Source organism: Heteronotia binoei, chromosome 19 (assembly GCF_032191835.1).
Source record: "Heteronotia binoei isolate CCM8104 ecotype False Entrance Well chromosome 19, APGP_CSIRO_Hbin_v1, whole genome shotgun sequence".
Classification (NCBI taxonomy): domain Eukaryota; kingdom Metazoa; phylum Chordata; class Lepidosauria; order Squamata; family Gekkonidae; genus Heteronotia; species Heteronotia binoei.
In genome coordinates this window covers 13,976,841-13,993,586 of record NC_083241.1, presented here as the reverse complement: position 1 = coordinate 13,993,586, position 16,746 = coordinate 13,976,841, and the positions used below count along the sequence as shown (strand labels likewise).

Here is a 16,746-nt window from a genome sequence, read left to right as displayed (position 1 = left end):
CCTCAAGGAGTGGGAAGACACATCCGCCCGCCCACCCGCTCACGCTCGCCTTCAGGACTCAACAGATCTCTCTGCCTGAGCCCCTGCACTCCCCATCTCCCAGCAGGTGAGCCCGCCAGGGTTGCCTGGCCCACACCTGACGAGCCAAGCTCATATGGCAGACAACGCAACAATCAAGCGGTAACTTTCAGCTGGGCTCATACCTCGAAACGCCCCCTTCCCCACCCACCCCCTTTCGTGAAAACACTGGCCGAGTCGAACAGTCTGAGGTGGCGACGGCGCAGCTCCATCGGAAAGGAGAACCTCTTCCCGCTCAGGGTGCACTTCTTCTATAAAGAGTCGCAAGATCCTTCGGCACCCCTTTGACCTTCTCCCCGGGCTCCCTCTGCAGCTCTTCGGAGCCTTTGCTCTCTTGCAAGACCTGCGTGGCCTGCCGGAGCCGTTCCACCGCCTCGCTGAGCAGCGCCTCTCTGTCCGTCGGCGGCCCGTTCCCCGCAGGGGGCTGCTCGCTCAGCACCTGCTGCAGCAGCCGCTCTGTTATCTCCCGTTCGTAGGCCACCTTCCTTTCCATCTGGCAGAGGGGGAGGGCCGCTCCCTGCCGGAAACCCTGCCCCAGGCGGGGCTTCTCTCTCGGTTCCGTCAGCAGGTCCCCCACGGAGGATGACCGAGTCTTAGGAGGAGGAGAGTTTCCCACGGGCTCCAACAACAGCGCCTGATCCTTCGCCGGAAGGCTCGAGCTCTCCTTCTTAGCTTCTCGTGCCGAGGAATTTTCTCTCTGCTCCTGAAAAAAGAGCTCCTCTTCTGGGGGTTCAAAGTCCCGCTGCTCAGGAGGCGACCCTGTAACTCCTTCACCATTCGTTCCATTCACTGGGGAATTCCATTCATCAGGTCTCTGGTCATCTTCAGAAGTGTCGACCTCGGAGCTCCCCCGTTTGGAATTCATGCTGGCTCTCAACTTCTTTGACAGGATTTTAGGGGGAGGAGTTGGAGGTCTGCCCGCCTCCTTGGCATCTTCGCGGAGGTTCTCTTTGCTGCCGGCCGCAGGCAGGTTCCCGTTATTGACAACTGGCAACTCAGTAGCTGGATCATCCCACGATACCTTCATCTTATCAGATAATATCTTTGGGGGAGGCACGGGAGCTTGGGGAGTTTCTTCGCCGGCTTCCACCAAACGCTCCACCTGAGGGCCAACTTTGGTTTCTTCGGCATTTTCAACTGGAACGCCCCCGTCACCTTCCGCAACGCTCAAACTGTCAATGGGGGCTTCCGTTTCTTTAATGTTCTTAGCAGGAGGCATCGGAGGGTTCTTGGCTTCCAGATCCTTGGACGTTGGTTCTGGATTCAGCTTCTCGGTGGGTGGTTTAGCCGGAGGCATGGGCGGCTTGACGGGTTCCTTGGGAGCCACATTAGCGGTGTCGCTTGTTACCAAGGTGGCATTCGGAGGTCCGCTGTCTGGTACGTCCAAGTCTAGTCTCAGGATTCCATCAGACACAGTGTTGGCAACCTAGACCAGGAAGAGAGAGACCTTTGCATCAGTCCTACGAACCATTAAACCCCAAAATACAGTCTAGAAACAGATCAAGATGGATAGCCGTGTCAGTCCGTCTGTAGCAGCAGCAAAGAGCCAGAGCCCAGCAGCACTTGAAAGACTAAGAGAGCCAGTTTGGAGCCAGCACCAGAAAGACTGAAGAGCCAATTTGGAGCCAGCACCTGAAAGACTGGAGAGCCAGTTTGGAGCCAGCACCTGAAAGATTGGAGAGACAGTTTGGAGCCAGCACCTGAAAGACTGGAGAGCCAGTTTGGAGCCAGCACCTGAAAGACTGGAGAGCCAGTTTGGAGCCAGCACCTGAAAGACTGGAGAGCCAGTTTGGTGTACTGGTTAAGTGTGCAGACTCTTATCTGAGAGAACCAGGTTTGATTCCCCACTCCTCCACTTGCAGCTGCTGGAATGGCCTTGGGCAGCCATAGCTCTGGCAGAGATTTGAAAGGGCAGCTTCAGTGAGAGCTCTCTCAGCCCCACCCACCTCACAGGGTGTCTGTTGTGGTGGGAGAAGATATAGGAGATTGTAAGCCACTCTGAGATTCAGAGTATAGGGCGGGATATAAAACCAATATTTTCATCATCTTCTTCTTCTAACAAAATTTGCAGCAGGTCCCCCAGATATTCTGAAGAAGCAAGCAGTGTCTCACAGAAGCGCCTACCCTGCCACAAATTTTGTTAGTCTTTAAATTGCTATTGGACTCTTGCGCCTGTCTAGAAACATCTGAACCAGGGGTGGCCAAACTTGCTTAACATAAGAGCCACACAGAATAAACGTCAGATGCTTGAGAGCCACAAGCCATGAACGTCAGATGTCTGAGAGCTACAAGCAAGGAAGGAAAGAATGAGAGGTAGAAAGAAAGCAACTTTAAATGTATTCTCCAAGCCGCTGGCTGGCTTGGCTTGGAGAAGTGATTTAAAGAGACAAATGCCTTGGAGGAGGGACGGTGGCTCAGTGGTAGAGCATCTGCTTGGCAAGCAGAAGGTCCCAGGTTCAATCCCCGGCATCTCCAACTAAAAAGGGTCCAGGCAAATGGCCGTGAAAAACCTCAGCTTGAGACCCTGGAGAGCCGCTGCCAGTCTGAGTAGACAATACTGACTTTGATGGACCGAGGGTCTGACTCAGTAGAAGGAAGCTTCATGTGTTCATATATGCCGATGGGGCAGTGGGGGCTTTGAGAGCCACACGATATGTGTGAAAGAGCCACACGTGGCTCCTGGGCCGCAGTTTGGCCACCCCCGATCTGAACACTGATAAAGGCAGAACCAGCTCCTGAAACCAGCGAGCTACAGAACTAAAAGAAGGAATTCAGAACTTGACTGCGCAGCATAACAGGAACCGACTACCGCCAATTTAACTAAACTTCCTTAAATCATCTGGCTTTCCCACAGTCCTAGCAGATAGTGCAGAATGGCACAGGAGTGGGACCGGGCTAATACATGACAATAATAAGAATAATAAAGTGTATTGTTTTTAAGGTTAGTTTTTTAAAGGCATCTGTTTCCCACACTGGAGGCTCCTTATTGGGTGACATGGCAGGATGACAAGGTTTTGAACGAAGGCATTAAGCTGTCTCCTCTTAAGCCAGACCATCCGTCTATTGGGTCTAGTCAAATACATAGGCAGCATTTCACACGTTATGATTCGATGCCCCCTGAGAATGTCACATGACTATCACTAGTGGGAAGAATTGCCCCAGTTACCAAGAGCACAGAATGGTAAAGCTGCAGTCCTAAACTCTGCTCATGACCTGAGTTCGATCCCAGCGGAAGCTGAGTTCAGGTAGCCGGCTCGAGGTTGGCTCAGCCTTCCATCCTTCCGAGGTCGGTCAAAGGAGTCCCCAGCTTGCTGGGGGGAAAGTGTAATGACCGGGGAAGGCAAGGGCAAACCACCCTGTAAAAAGTCTGCCGTGAAAACGTTGTGAAAGCAACGTCACCCCAGAGTCGGAAACGACTGGTGCTTGCACGGGAGATTACCTTTACCTTTACTATACTACCAAAAATTCTTTTCTTCTTCCAGACTATTCCAATTATCAGAAGAAGACTTTCTTTCAGGAATGAAACAAAAGGGTGTCGAAATTTATTTGGCAAGGGGGAAAAAACCTGGGATTAAATTTAAAGCCTCGCAGGCTGTGAGAGAAAGAGCAAGTTTCTGCCTATCAGATTGGGAAACATATTGCAATGCCTGAGTGTTGGTCTGGATCAGAGAGTGGATGAAATTAGACAACACAAGATTTCTGAAGACAGAAGGTCATGATGACCTTAAACAGGGTTGGCATGCATTTCTTTGGTATAGGTTAACAGAAAGCCACAAGTACTTTAAGAATCACTATTTGAGAAGAGCACTGATATCCGTTTGGGAGAAGATAAGAGCTTGTGTATATAGTAAGATTCCAAGCTGGGTCTCCCCAATGCAGGCCTTTACTCAACCCAATTTGTTTCAAAGGAAGGAGATACCGGGAACTTCTTGAAAAGGATGGTACTTTGAAAGCCACTGGCACATTGAAAAAACACGAGATAGAGCTGAATTGGCAGACAAGAACACAGATTGAATCCAGATATGCTAAAGATAAAATACAAGGGTTTTATTCTGAGCAAACTGATTTTGATAAACTGTTACTTAATTTGGAAGAGAAATTAATTTCAAAAAAAAATCTGCAGTTATCTTTTACAGATTAGAATGGAGGATGAAAGAGTTAAAGAATGTATGATTAAGTGGGCACAAAATTTGGAGCAAAATATTGAGGAGAAGATTGGATTTATATCCCACCCTCCACTCCAAGTCTCAGAGTCTTAGAGAGGCCTACAATCTCCTTTACCTTCCTCCCCCACAACAGATACCCTGTGAGGTAAATGAAGATACTGGATTTATATCCGCCCTCCACTCCGAAGAGTCTCAGAGTGGCTCACAATCTCCTTTACCTTCCTCCCCCACAAAACACCCTGTGAGGTGCATGAGGCTGAGAGGGCTCTCACAGCAGCTGCCCTTTCAAGGACAACCTCTGCCAGAGCTATGGTGGACCCAAGGCCATGCCAGCAGGTGCAAGTGGAGGAGTGGGGAATCAAACCTGGTTCTCCCAGATAAGAGTCCGCAGACTTAACCGCTACACCAAACTGGCTCTCTACCTTATGAATTCAATAAAACTGGTTTCTAAAAAATTTTTTTAAAAGAGAATGTCACATGAGTTGGAAACTTACTTCTCTGCCGTGGCAAAGCACAAGGCTGTGGGTTGAGGGGGAATGGAGAGAGAAACTTTAATACCCTCCTCCCACCGACACACACACAAGGCACCCCAGTCCTGCCATCTCAGCAATAAGATGCAGTCAAAGCAAAGTATGTATATTTATTCTAGGAGAAGCATGGGCGGAATTCTAGCAGGAGTTCCTTTGCATATTAGGCCACGCACCCCTGATGTAGTCAATCTTCCAAGAGCTTACAAAAAAAGAGCCTTGGAGGATTGGCTACATTTGGGGTGTGTGGCCTAATATGCAAAGGAGCTCCTGCTAGAACCCCGCCCCTGAGGAGAAGCATCCAAATTACCATGGCACAAAAAAGGGTTTCCTCGTCTCCCTGGCCATAACCATTACCTCTTTTAGATGGCTTCTGGTTGGGGGACGGCGTCCTTGCCCCATTTTGGCTCTCCCTCGGGTCACATGCTCCAGACACAGGCTTTTGTCCACTTTCACCTTTAAGCAGTGGAGAAAAGAAGGAGAAAAAAAAATCACATTCTTTGCTCAGTGATGGCTGAAGATCAAAGAAGGTCCTGGTCTTTTCAACCTGCAAAGTTACACGGAGCGTTACTTCACATGGACCCTGACTTGGTTGGCCCAGGTGAGACCTATCTTGTCAGACCTGGGGAGCTAGGCCTGGCTGGCCCTGGCTAGTCTTTGGATGGGAGGCCACCAAGAAAGTCCAGGGTTGCTATGCAGAGGCAGACGATGGCAAACCATCCCTGTTCATCTATTGGCTTGAAAACCCCATGACAGGTTGTCCTAAATCACCTACATCTTGGTCAATATTCCCTCTGAGCTGAGTTAGCACGAGCTAACTCACAGTTTTTTAGGCTCCGGCTCACTTTTGCTTTTTTTTTTGTCTCAGCTCAGGGAAAATGGCCCCAGAGCAAACAAATTTATGCAGGAGCTCGCAGCTTTTAATGGCAGTAGCTCACACAGAAGAATTTTCGCTCGCAAGATGCCACAGCTTAGAGAAGGGGTGTCAAACATGTGGCCCGGGGGCCAAATTAGGCCCCTGGAGGGCTTCTATCAGCCCCCCCCCCGAGCAACCGGCTCTTTTCTGCTTCCTTCTCCCTCTCTCTTGCTTCCTTCTGCTAAGCAGCTTGCTTTACAAGGCTTGCTCAAACACTCAGAAGCTACAGAGCAAAACCTTGGTTTTCTCCATTGGTTGAGGCTCCTCCGCTTCCTGGTCCCCTGGGGAAGGAAGGAAAGAGCTGGAGCTTCCTTTGCCCAGTTCCCTGGATCCCAGGGGAGAGATACAAAGAAAGCACCTTTAAGACCAGCAAGTGCTAATGTTTTAAGCATGTTTTCAGGGTTTTTTTTTAATCTTTAGTCATGTTTTTCTGTGTCCTTTAAAAAGTTTAGATCTCTGCTTCCAAATCTTAAATAGGTACACACACGGCCCGTCTCAACACAGCCTGGCCTGACAAGGTCTCATTTATGTCAGATCCGGCCCTCATAACAAATGAGATCGACACCTCTGGCTTAGAGGGAGCACTAATCTTGCTGGCCCTTTCCCACTACTACACTCGTTCATTGGTGTGGGCTTTATCTCAGAGCCAAAAAATATCACTGATAAGCAATAAGGTAAGAGTGACGGCTGGCAAAGGCAAAGCCACATCCGGTCCCCAACTGGCCCTTTTGCATTGAGAGCAGATGTGGTGCCGTGGATAAGGTGCTGGGCTGGGGAGAAACAGGTTCGAATCCATGGGCAGGAATGGAGTTAGCTACTGCTTGCAATATTGCCTCCCTCGCTGTGTTGTTGTAAGGGTTAAATAGAGGAAAGGAGAACCTTGCATGTCAGCCCTGAAGTCCCCGGAGGAAGGGCGGGATCAAAATATGACTGAAAGGTTAGACTGAACCCTCCCCTCCCCAGACAACTGAAATCACCCTCCCCTATCATCCTCCCCAGTCTTTGGAGGAGGAGGAAGATGGGAACATCTCTTACTCATCTATTTCCTTTTAAAGAGCTAAAATTGCACAAAGATACAGTTGTCAGCTCTGGGCTGGAAAATTCCTGGAAATTTGGAAGTGGAAAAGGATTTGGAAAGAAGAGGGACTTCAGCATAGTATAATGCAAGGGTGTCAAACATGTGGCACAGGGGCCAAATCAGGCCCCCAGAGGGCTCCTATCAGGCTCCCGAGCAACTGGCTGTCATCTGCTTCCTTCTCTCTCTTGCTTCCTTCTGCATCACAGCTTGCTTTGCTAGGCTTGCTCAATCATACAGGAGCTACAGAACAAAACCTCTATTTTCTCTGTTGGCTGAGGCTCCTCCTTTGGGGAGGAAGGGGAGGAGGCAGAGCTTGCTTTGTTCTCTCAATCACACAACAGAGCTACTGAGCAAAGCCTCTCTTCTTTCTATTGGCTGAGGCTCCTTCCTCTTCTAGCCCCCTGGGGAAGGAAGGAAAGAGCCGGAGCTTCCTTTGCCCAGTTCCTCAGATTCCACGGGAGAAATACAAAGAAAACACCTTTAAGACCAACGAGTGCTAGTGTTTTAAACATGTTTTATTTTTTAAAAAAATGTTTGTGTTTGTCTGTGTCCTTTATAAAGTTTGTATCTCTGCTACCTACTCTTAGGTAGGAATACACATGGCCCGGCCTGACAAGGACTCATGAAGGCTCCTGGTATAATGCTTTATAACACCCTCCAAAGCATTCTCTCCAGAGGAACTAATATTTGTCATCTGGTGATTGGGAGCTCTCCAGGTCCCCACCTGGAGGTTGGCAAGCCAACCTATAGGCCCCAGTTTTCAATTCACAACTCATTTGTGGGTGGAAGGGTTCGTCTTCCCTTGGCCCTCATATGGTGTCTCATCCACTTTGAGACAGAACAACTCAAATGGTCACTTTGCACAAAGGGTGGATGGAGTGGCCACCAACATATGAGGCAACTTCCCGAACTGCCGCACCCATTGGCAAAGACAATGTTCAATAGCCAGTTTCAACGGTTACAAAATCCTCCTCCCATCAGAATTTAGTTGTGTGAAAAGCAGCTGGGATCTGAAACTGTCAGTCCAAGCAATCTCCTAGTGCAGCTGTGGCCAAACTGTGGCTTGGGAGCCACATGTGGCTCATTTACACACATTCTGTAGCTCTCAAAGACCCCGTCAGCCAGCCTGGAGAAGGCATTTCTCTCTTTAAATCATTTCGCCAAGCCAGCCGGCAGCTGGGAGAATGCATTTGAAGTTAAAGTTGCTTTCTTTCCCCTCCCCCATCTTCCCTTTCTTCCTTCCTTCCAGCTCTCAAACATCTGACATTTATTCTATGTGGCTCTTACATTAGGCAAGTTTGACCCCCCCCCACCGTCCTAGTTCAAATTAATGGCAACTTTTGGCTTGGCTTTCCAAGAATGGGAAGTCTACGGAGGGATGGTGGCTCAGTGGCAGAGCATCTGCTTGGTAAGCAGAAGGTCCCAGGTTCAATCCCCGGCATCTCCAACTAAAAAGAGTCCAGGCAAATAGGCGAGAAAAACCTCAGCTTGAGACCCAGGAGAGCAGGGGAGGGATGGTGGCTTAGTGGTAGAGCATCTGCTTGGGAAGCAGAAGGTCCCAGGTTCAATCCCCAGCATCTCCAACTAAAAAGGGTCCAGGCAAGTAGGCGTGAAAACCTCAGCTTGAGACCCCTGGAGAGCCGCTGCCAGTCTGAGTAGACAATACTGACTTTGATGGACCGAAGGTCTGATTCAGTAGAAGGCAGTTTCATATGTTCTGGCCTGTAGTTTTTTCCCTGTACTCTTTGGGGTTCCATTCCCTTATTATAAGATGTTTTTTTAAGGAACTGGCCCATTAAAAGTTTTGAGAGCCTTTTCACCCAGGTGGCAGCCCCTTCTGGATGCCGGTCAGGGAGGGGCAGATGGAGTTCATTACATTCGCTCGCACAGCCAGAGAAAAACAATATGTCCAGACTCCGCAACGTGCCAACTTTGAGCGCACACAGTCGCTCCTGGCACTGGCTCTGTAGTTACAGCAATGGCTGCCAGCATCGCCCAGAATGACATCACAGCTCCAGATTCCTCTGCCTGAGAAACAGAAGACGGGAATGGCTTGAACACAACCTTCCCCGCTCCCTCTTGCTTGGGACTTTCAAGGCAAATTAATTGGTCTGCTGTTCCCAGCTGCGCTCCGTTGCATAGTTGAGTTGCATGGGTTTAGTTGTGGGGGGGGGGGGGGGAGGAGAAAACTGCCCTAAATAACAATTTGATTTCTGTGTGTGTGTGTGTGTGTGTGCACGCGCACAAACCACACCTCTTCCTGTGTCTGCTGTTGGGAAAGACCCCCACCCGCTCAAGTTGCTTATGAAACTGTTTCCTTTCGCCGTGGCACATATTCCGGCCCCCTGCCGCTTCCCCAAATCTCTTTTTGGCTTCGGCATGAGAGAGGAAGAAGGGGGGGGGGGGAGAGGAAGCAGACTCAAGAAGTTCATTCAGAGTTTACATTCCACTTGTGGCTGCAGGCCCTACGGAGGGCCAGGAGAGCCATTCTTCCACTGCAGGCTCCGGCCAAAATACGTTCTTTCCTCTCTATGCTCTCGAGCCTACAGCTCTGCACCTAAACCGAACATGGGTATTTCCGCCTTGAGCAGAGCAGAGGCAGTGTAGGAAGATTCTAAGTGAAGAAATACCTTTGGAATTCATTGGGTCGTGCAAGAGCAGAGGATGGATTTGCAGGGAAAAGCTGGCAAATGAAACGAATGGGATGAGCCCGACTTGCCCAGTCTGGGAAGAATTCAACAGAGCTGTGGAGGCCCTGTCAGTTGCAGGTCTGGGTTTTGAGCAAACTCTATGGTTAAATTGGGCTTAAACTGTAGAGTTTTGCCCCAAAACCAGAGCATCTCTAATGTGATGACATCACTTCTGGATGACATCATCATCATCATGTTTGGGAGCTGGGCTTCCCTTTCTGGCCAGCTGGTCTGGGGCAGGGAGAAGACCCTAAAACCAGGGGATTCCCACCCCCCACTGGGACCTGGCAACTCTATGACCAGGCCCCACTTGGGAGTTAGAATCATAGAATTGGAAGGGATCTCCAGGGTCATCTAGTCCAACCCCCTGCACAATGCAGGAAACTCACAAACACCTCCCCCTAAATTCACAGGATCTTCACTGCTGTCAAATGGCCATCTAGCCTCTGTTCAAAAACCTCCAAGGAAGGAGAGCCCACCACCTCCCTGTTCCACTGAGGAATCGCTCTAACGGTCAGGAAGTTCTTCCTAATGTTGAGCCAGAAACTCTTTTGATTTAATTTCAACCCATTGGTTCTGATCCTACCTTCCGGGGTCACAGAAAACAATTCCACACCATCCTCTATAGGACAGCCCTTCAAGTCCTTGAAGATGGTGATCCTATCACCTCTCAGCCACCTTCTCTCCAGGCTAAACATCCCCAGCTCCTTCAACCTTTCCTCATAGGACTTGGTCTCCAGACCCCTCACCATCTTCGTCGCCCTCCTCCTCTGGCAACCCTGTTGGCAATCCTGTGCAGCAGGCCAGCTGAGGCCTTCAAGTGGAGTCACAAGTAACTCCTCCAGTCGGGTTGGAAAAGACCTGGAGACTTTGGGGGTGGATCCAGGAGAGGGCGGGGTTTGGGGAGGGGAGGGGCCTCAGCACAGCACAAAGCCACCCTCCAAAGCAGCCATTTCCTCCAGGGGGAGCTGACCTCCGTCAGCTGGAGATCAGGTGTAAAAGCAGGAGCTCTCCATGCCCCACCTGGAGGCTGGCAACCCCATTGCCACATTTCTAGAAGCATCCCTGCTTTAGCGAGGTGTCCCAGCATCCTTAGGAACGCCTTCTGCCTTGGAGTAGCTTCCTCCTCTGGCCGGGGCCAGCATTGGGGGTTTTGCCGCCCCAGGCAGGCTCTGCCCCCTGCCCTTCAGTGGGGGAGGGCCCCCAGTGCCAGCCCAAATCGAGCCCTCCATGCAAACACCCCCCTCAACCTTCCAGCAGCGCAGGGAGGTGGAGTGGGGCCAGATCGCCCCGCTTGAATTGCACAGAGGAGCCATCCATGCAAACGCCCCTGCGGCACAGGCGGGGCCAGATCACTCGGCCCTTCCCTTCCCTTCCGCAGTGCTCTCGGAGGACACTGGGGAAGGGAAACGCGGCTCTGAAGGATTGGAAGTGCTCCTCCGATCTCTCAGAGACGAAAGCACACTGGGCCCTACCCTTCCCCAGCACCCTCGGAGGATGCTGGGGAAGGAATACGCTGCTCTTTCTCGGCTCTGAGGGTTTGGGGGAGCTTCTCTGATCCCTCAGAGCTGAGAAACAGTGAGGCTCAGGGACAGTGCAAGGGGGAGGGGGCGCCCGCCTCTCACCCCTGCTGGGAGCTGGAGCCCTAGGCAATTGCCCAGTTTGCCGACTCCTATGCGCCAGGCTTGCCTCTGGCTCAGTCCTTATCTGAGAAGGCTCCCAGGTCCAATCTCTCACAGCAAGAGGAAAGTAAATCCTCAACTAATCTCCGGAGCTTCCCAGCTCCACACTTTACCTCATCAAAGATCCGGTTTTTGCCTCGGTTGATGCCTTCATTGAGGGCTTTCATCCACAACTCCTTTTCTTCCTTACGGCCGGCCTGAAATTTGATATCTTGCACCTGGGAGGAGAAAGAAAAGAATGGGGGTGGGGGTGGGAGGTACCGGGCTTTGTCCCAAGAAATACAATTCGGCTTCATGCAGCTGGCTTATTTTCTCTTTTATTTATAAAAAAAAACCCAATGCCTGATACTGCCCTGTGTTTTGAACCAGAAATCCTTTTTGCCACTCAGTAAATACTGCCCTGTTCAGCCTAAAAGAACACAGACGCTCTTCCGTGCCTGATCTTGAGGGCTAGGAACTTGCTTCGCTCTCACCTGCCAGAGGAAACTTGATGGCTCTAAACAGGGCTTTTTTTGCAGCAGGAACTCCTTTGCATATTGGGCCACACACCCCTGATGCAGCCAGTCCTCCTGGAGCTTAGAGTAGGCCCTGTGCTAAGAGCCCTGTAAGCTCTTGGAGGATTGGCTACATCAGGGGTGTGTGGCCTAATATGCAAAGGAGTTCCTGCTACAAAAAAAGCCCTGGCTCTACAGGCTCACACAAGTTCAGGGGTAGGGAACGTTGGCTCTCCAGATGTTTTTTTCCCCTACAACTCCCATCAGCCCCAGCCATTGGCCATGCTAGCTGGGGCTGATGGGAGTTGTAGGCAAAGAAACATCTGGAGAGCCAACGTTCCCTACCCCTGAGTTAGATCCATGGAGCTCAAAGCAGCATACGGGAGGTGTGTTTTCCCCTACTTTAACCTCACAACAATCCTGCAAAGTAGGCTAAAGCCCAGAAGCTGTAACTAGCGGAAAGGTCACCCCATGTGCTTTGTAGTCAAGGATGGAACTACTGTTATCAGAGGGGTGAGGTTGCCACTGAAAATATCAAGGCCTCATTATGCCTTCTCCCCGACATAACCGAGTGGCAGTGTTGCAGCACCCACCATTAGGGTAGGTCCAACTCCTGCCAGGGTCCCTGGGGGGCTGCCAGCTGATACCACAATTCCCACCATTTCTGGCAGGACTATCGGCCCAATGTGACAAAATCAGGATACTACTGATGTCAGCTCACGTGTGATGACTTCAATACGACATAATTGAGAAGAAAAACTGAGTGTGGCATTGAAAGCGAGTGACTTCTAGGGCTGCCAACTCCAAGTTGGGAAATACCCGGAGATTCCAAGAAGGGCGGGCTTTAGGATTAGGGAAGTGACCTCGATGGGGTATAATGGGCCAACTTCCAAAGTGGCTGTGCGGTCCAGGTAAGATGACTTCTGCTATCTGGAGACCAGCTGTAATCCCAGGAAATCTCCGAGAGCAACGGAAAGTTGGCAAACCCAGTGACATCTGTTCCCCCCCTCCCCACAGCCTCACTGAGTGCCATGGTTGCCAACTCTGCGTTAGGAAATTCCAGGAGATTTATGGCTGCAGACTGGAGTTGCCATCCCCCAGGTGGCAGCTGGAGATCTCGTGGAATTACAACCGATCTCTAGGAAACGGAGACCAGTTCCCCTGGAGAAAATGGCCGCTGTGGAAGGTGGACTCTTTGGCATTGTACCCCATCCCTCCTCTCCCCACACCCCACCCTCTTGTGGTTCCAGCCCCATATCTTCAAGTGTCTCCCAACTGAGCGATGGCATCTCTGCCTGGATAGAGCAGGATTTAGGGACGGGAAGGACTTCAGTGAGGTATAAAACCACAGAATACAACCCCCAAAGCAGCCATTTGTTCCCGAGGGGAACTGACCTGTGTAACCTGGAGACGATTTCTAATTCCAGGCGGTCTCCCGGTCCTACACGAAGATGGCAGCCCTATCAGTGACTGCAGGCAAGAGATCCCCTGTGGCGTTTCTCCCACTGGCAGTAGGGCTGCTGTAGTTGTCAACCTCCAGGTGGTGGCTGGAGATCTCCTGCTATTACAACTGGCCTCCAGGCAACAGAGATCAGTCCCCCTGGAGAAAATGGCGGCTCTGGAAGGGCATTCGGTCCCAATGAAGTCCCTCCCCTCCCCAAACCCTGCACTCGTCAGGCTCCACCCCAGCAAATTTCCGGGCATTTCCCAACTTAGGTGCAATGTCAACCCTCTTGTATAGAGGGGGATCTAAACACGGACGCTGCTTAGGTCCAACAGCAGCTCAGCATCTTTTTGCAAGTGTTTACTTCTGTCTGAAGAAGCTCTTTGAATCCAGTTCATTTCTGTTCCGGTCTCAGCTATGGCATCCCACCCGCCCCTCATCCACAGCTTTTTTTGTAGCGGGAACTCCTTTGCCTATTAGGCCACACATCCCTGATGCAGCCAGTCCTCCTGGAGCTGACAGTAGGCCCTGTACTTAGAACCCTGCAAGCTCTTGGAGGATTGGCTGCATCAGTGGGGGCGTGGCCTAATATGCAAAGGAGTTCCTGCTGCCAAAGAAGCCCTGCACTCATCTACATTTTTACAGGCAGCACAAGGCCTCCTTTCTGTCCCTTGCAAACAGGGCTGGAAGAGGCGAGAGAACAAACGGCCGTAACCTGAGTTCCTCTCCCACTGCAAGGTAAGAACTTTCGGCAGCCCAAGCAGAGAGCCCGGAGGGACACGGGCTGTTCTCCTCTCCGACAGCTGAGCCGGCTGATTCTGAGTCACCCTTATAAACAAAGTCCCGAGAGCGCCAGGAAAAAGCCGTCCTGGCAAAGCAAGGCACAATAAAGCCTGCTGAGTAATGCTTGCAACTTATGACCACAACCAGATCCTACAGGATTGGCTGCAAAATCCCAGCCTGAAGAAAGTGTGTGGGGGGGGTCCGGATGGGTCAGCAGGAGGTCATTTTGGACAACGAGGAGGGGTCTCTCTCGATTCCTTCCATTCAGGCAGGATTTTTCCATGAAGTCGCACCCGCACCCTCCCTCTCTGTAGCGAAGCATCAACGTGACCCAGTCGCCTGACGCCTATTCTCACCCCCCACCCCTGGCCTGTCCTTGCCAGCGACCCAGAAGGCTTTTGCCATTGATTCATTCGATTGTTGGAGCCCACGATTAGATTGTTTGCTCTCGGCTGCCTGGAACAAATGCGGTTACACAATCCGGGGCACGACCCCCCCCCCCCCCGCCCCTTGACGTCTGAACGGCGGAGAGGGTGAAAGCAGAACACCTCCTCGGATGATGAAATAAGATTGTCACGAAGGTGGGATTGGGATTTCGGCAGCTGTCAGGCACATTTCTGTCACGTTATTATTATCACAGAACTACTTCTCCAAGGCAGCGGCCCCCAACCTTTTTGGCACCAGGGACCGGTTTCATGGAAGACACTTTTTCCATGGACTGCGATGGGGGGGGGGGGGGTGGCCCGTCCCTGCCCCCCATGGGAGGTCTTTAAATGGGGGGGGGGAGACTGGAACTTTTTCTGCTACCTCCCCACTAGGTGGTCAGGAAGCAATTAACAATAATCTGCTTCCTCCTCCCATTTCAAGACCCACGCCAATCATCTGAGTGAGGCCGCGCTGCCTCTTTCGTCTCCCCGGGTCCTGAGCAGGTGGGGGTGGTGCAGCGCCTCCGCCTCGCTCTGCGGCCCGGTTGCTAGCAGGCCACGGACCGGTACTGGTCCACGGACCGGTTGTTGGGGACCCCTGCTCTAAGGGGCCGGGGCTGGAGTAAAATATGCTGAGCTCTTAACCGATGCTCCCTTTAAGCTGTGGAATCTTGTGAGCAAACGTTCTACTTTGTGAGCTTCTGGCATTAAAGTTGCGAGCAAGCAATTTGGCCACCGAAGAGAAAGACCCTAAATTTATACCCCGCCCTTCTCTCTGAATCAGAGTCTCAGAGCGGCTTACAATCTCCCTTATCTTCTTCCCGCACAACAGATACCCTGTGAGGTGGGTGGGGCTGGAGAGGGCTCTCACAGCAGCTGCCCTTTCAAGGACAAACTCTGCCAGAGCTATGGCTGATCCACGGCCATTCCAGCAGCTGCAAGTGGAGGAGTGGAGAATCAAACCCGGTTCTCCCTGATAGGAGTCTGCACACTGCATAAATCAGTTTGCTCTAGGGCAGGGGTTGCCAACGGTAGCTCTCCAGAAGTTTTTTTGCCTGCAACTCTCATCAGCCCCAGTCATTGGCCATGCTGGCTGGGGCTGATGGGAATTGTAGGCAAAAAAACATCTGGAGAGCTACCGTTGGCCACCCCTGCTCTCAGGCCATCCTTTCTGAGCTAAGACAAAAATGTGTGAGCCGGTGACTTAAAAACTGTGAGCTAGCTCACACTAACTGAGAGGGAGCACTGGCCCTAACTCAGGCACAGATGAGCCACTAAAGCCAATGGGAAGAGTCCCAATGTGCCAGCCCCTCTTTAACAGGAGGGGGATGGAGATCTCCAGGAATCACAATTGATCTCCAAACGACATATATCACTTATTTATTATTTATTTATAACATCTGCTCCACTTTTCCTGGATAAAATGGCTTCTTTGGAAGGTGGACTGAGGGGCATGATACCTGACCAAGGTCCCTCCCCATCCCTAAACGCCACTCTCCCAGGCTCCACCCTCACCTCTCCAGGTATTTCAAAACCCAGAGGGGGCAACCCTAACCCTGTGCAAGGTGAGTGGGAGCCCCCGCCAAGCCCGCTATTCCGCCTCCCCTCCTCTCTCTGTGTGCAGGGCCTTACACAGGGACATTTTGACTTCCCAGTCTACGCCTGCCCTAAACTAGGTCAAATTCAGGAGGCCCCATACCATTACCCTCCGCAAAAATAATTACCATTTTTTCCCTGTATTTAGAGGTCTCTCATAATGTGAGGCCCTAAACCACAGTTTACTTGGACAGCTGTGTTGGTCTGGAGCAGTAGAACAAAGTCAGAGTCCTTTAAGACCAACAAAAGTTGATTCAAGGTATGAGCTTTCTTATGGTATGTGCATGCACAGTTCTTCAGACACATAGAAATGGAACATAATAGTTCAGGGGTGGCCAACGGTAGCTCTCCAGATGTTTTCTACCTACAACTCCCATCAGCCCAGCCATTGGCCATGCCGGCTGGGGCTGATGGGAGTTGTAGGCAAAAAACATCTGGAGAGCTACCGTTGGCCACCCCTGCAATAGTTCATATGTGCTGGCACCTTTTTTCTCTCCACCCCCTCTTGGGGAGATCCCCCCACCCCTGATGTGATGTAAGGACTGAATAAGAGCACTTTAAAGACACCATCAGGGCTTGTAATCATCATCAAATGCAATTAATAATAATAACAATAATAACAAGAAGAAGAACAACAAGTGTGTGTTATGACCTATACATTTAGTTTGTTTTGCTATTTAATCTTTGCATATGTCAAAACATCTCCATTAAGTTGCATGCTAATTTGCTGTTTGCCTATGTAGAGGCATCTCTACAGACTCTTATCTGGGAGAACCGGGTTTGATTCCCCACTCCTTCACTTACAGCTACTGGAATGGCCTTGGGTCAGCCATAGCTCTCGCAGGAGTTGTCCTTGAAAGGGCAGCT

At 51.1% G+C, this 16,746-nt stretch overlaps 1 protein-coding gene across 1 annotated transcript in view; it reads right to left on the bottom strand.

The window, feature by feature from the left end:
• Positions 1-313: 313 nt before the first annotated feature.
• The window catches only part of PLEKHO2 (pleckstrin homology domain containing O2), a 130,590-nt gene continuing 114,157 nt past the window's right edge, over positions 314-16,746 (bottom strand). Inside the window, exons 6-8 of the mRNA XM_060260373.1 lie at positions 11,251-11,355; positions 5,129-5,227; positions 314-1,504 (exon numbers count right to left, since the gene is read on the bottom strand). Of these exons, the coding sequence (XP_060116356.1) occupies positions 314-1,504; positions 5,129-5,227; positions 11,251-11,355 (1,395 nt within the window). The remainder of the gene's footprint in view (positions 1,505-5,128; positions 5,228-11,250; positions 11,356-16,746) is intronic.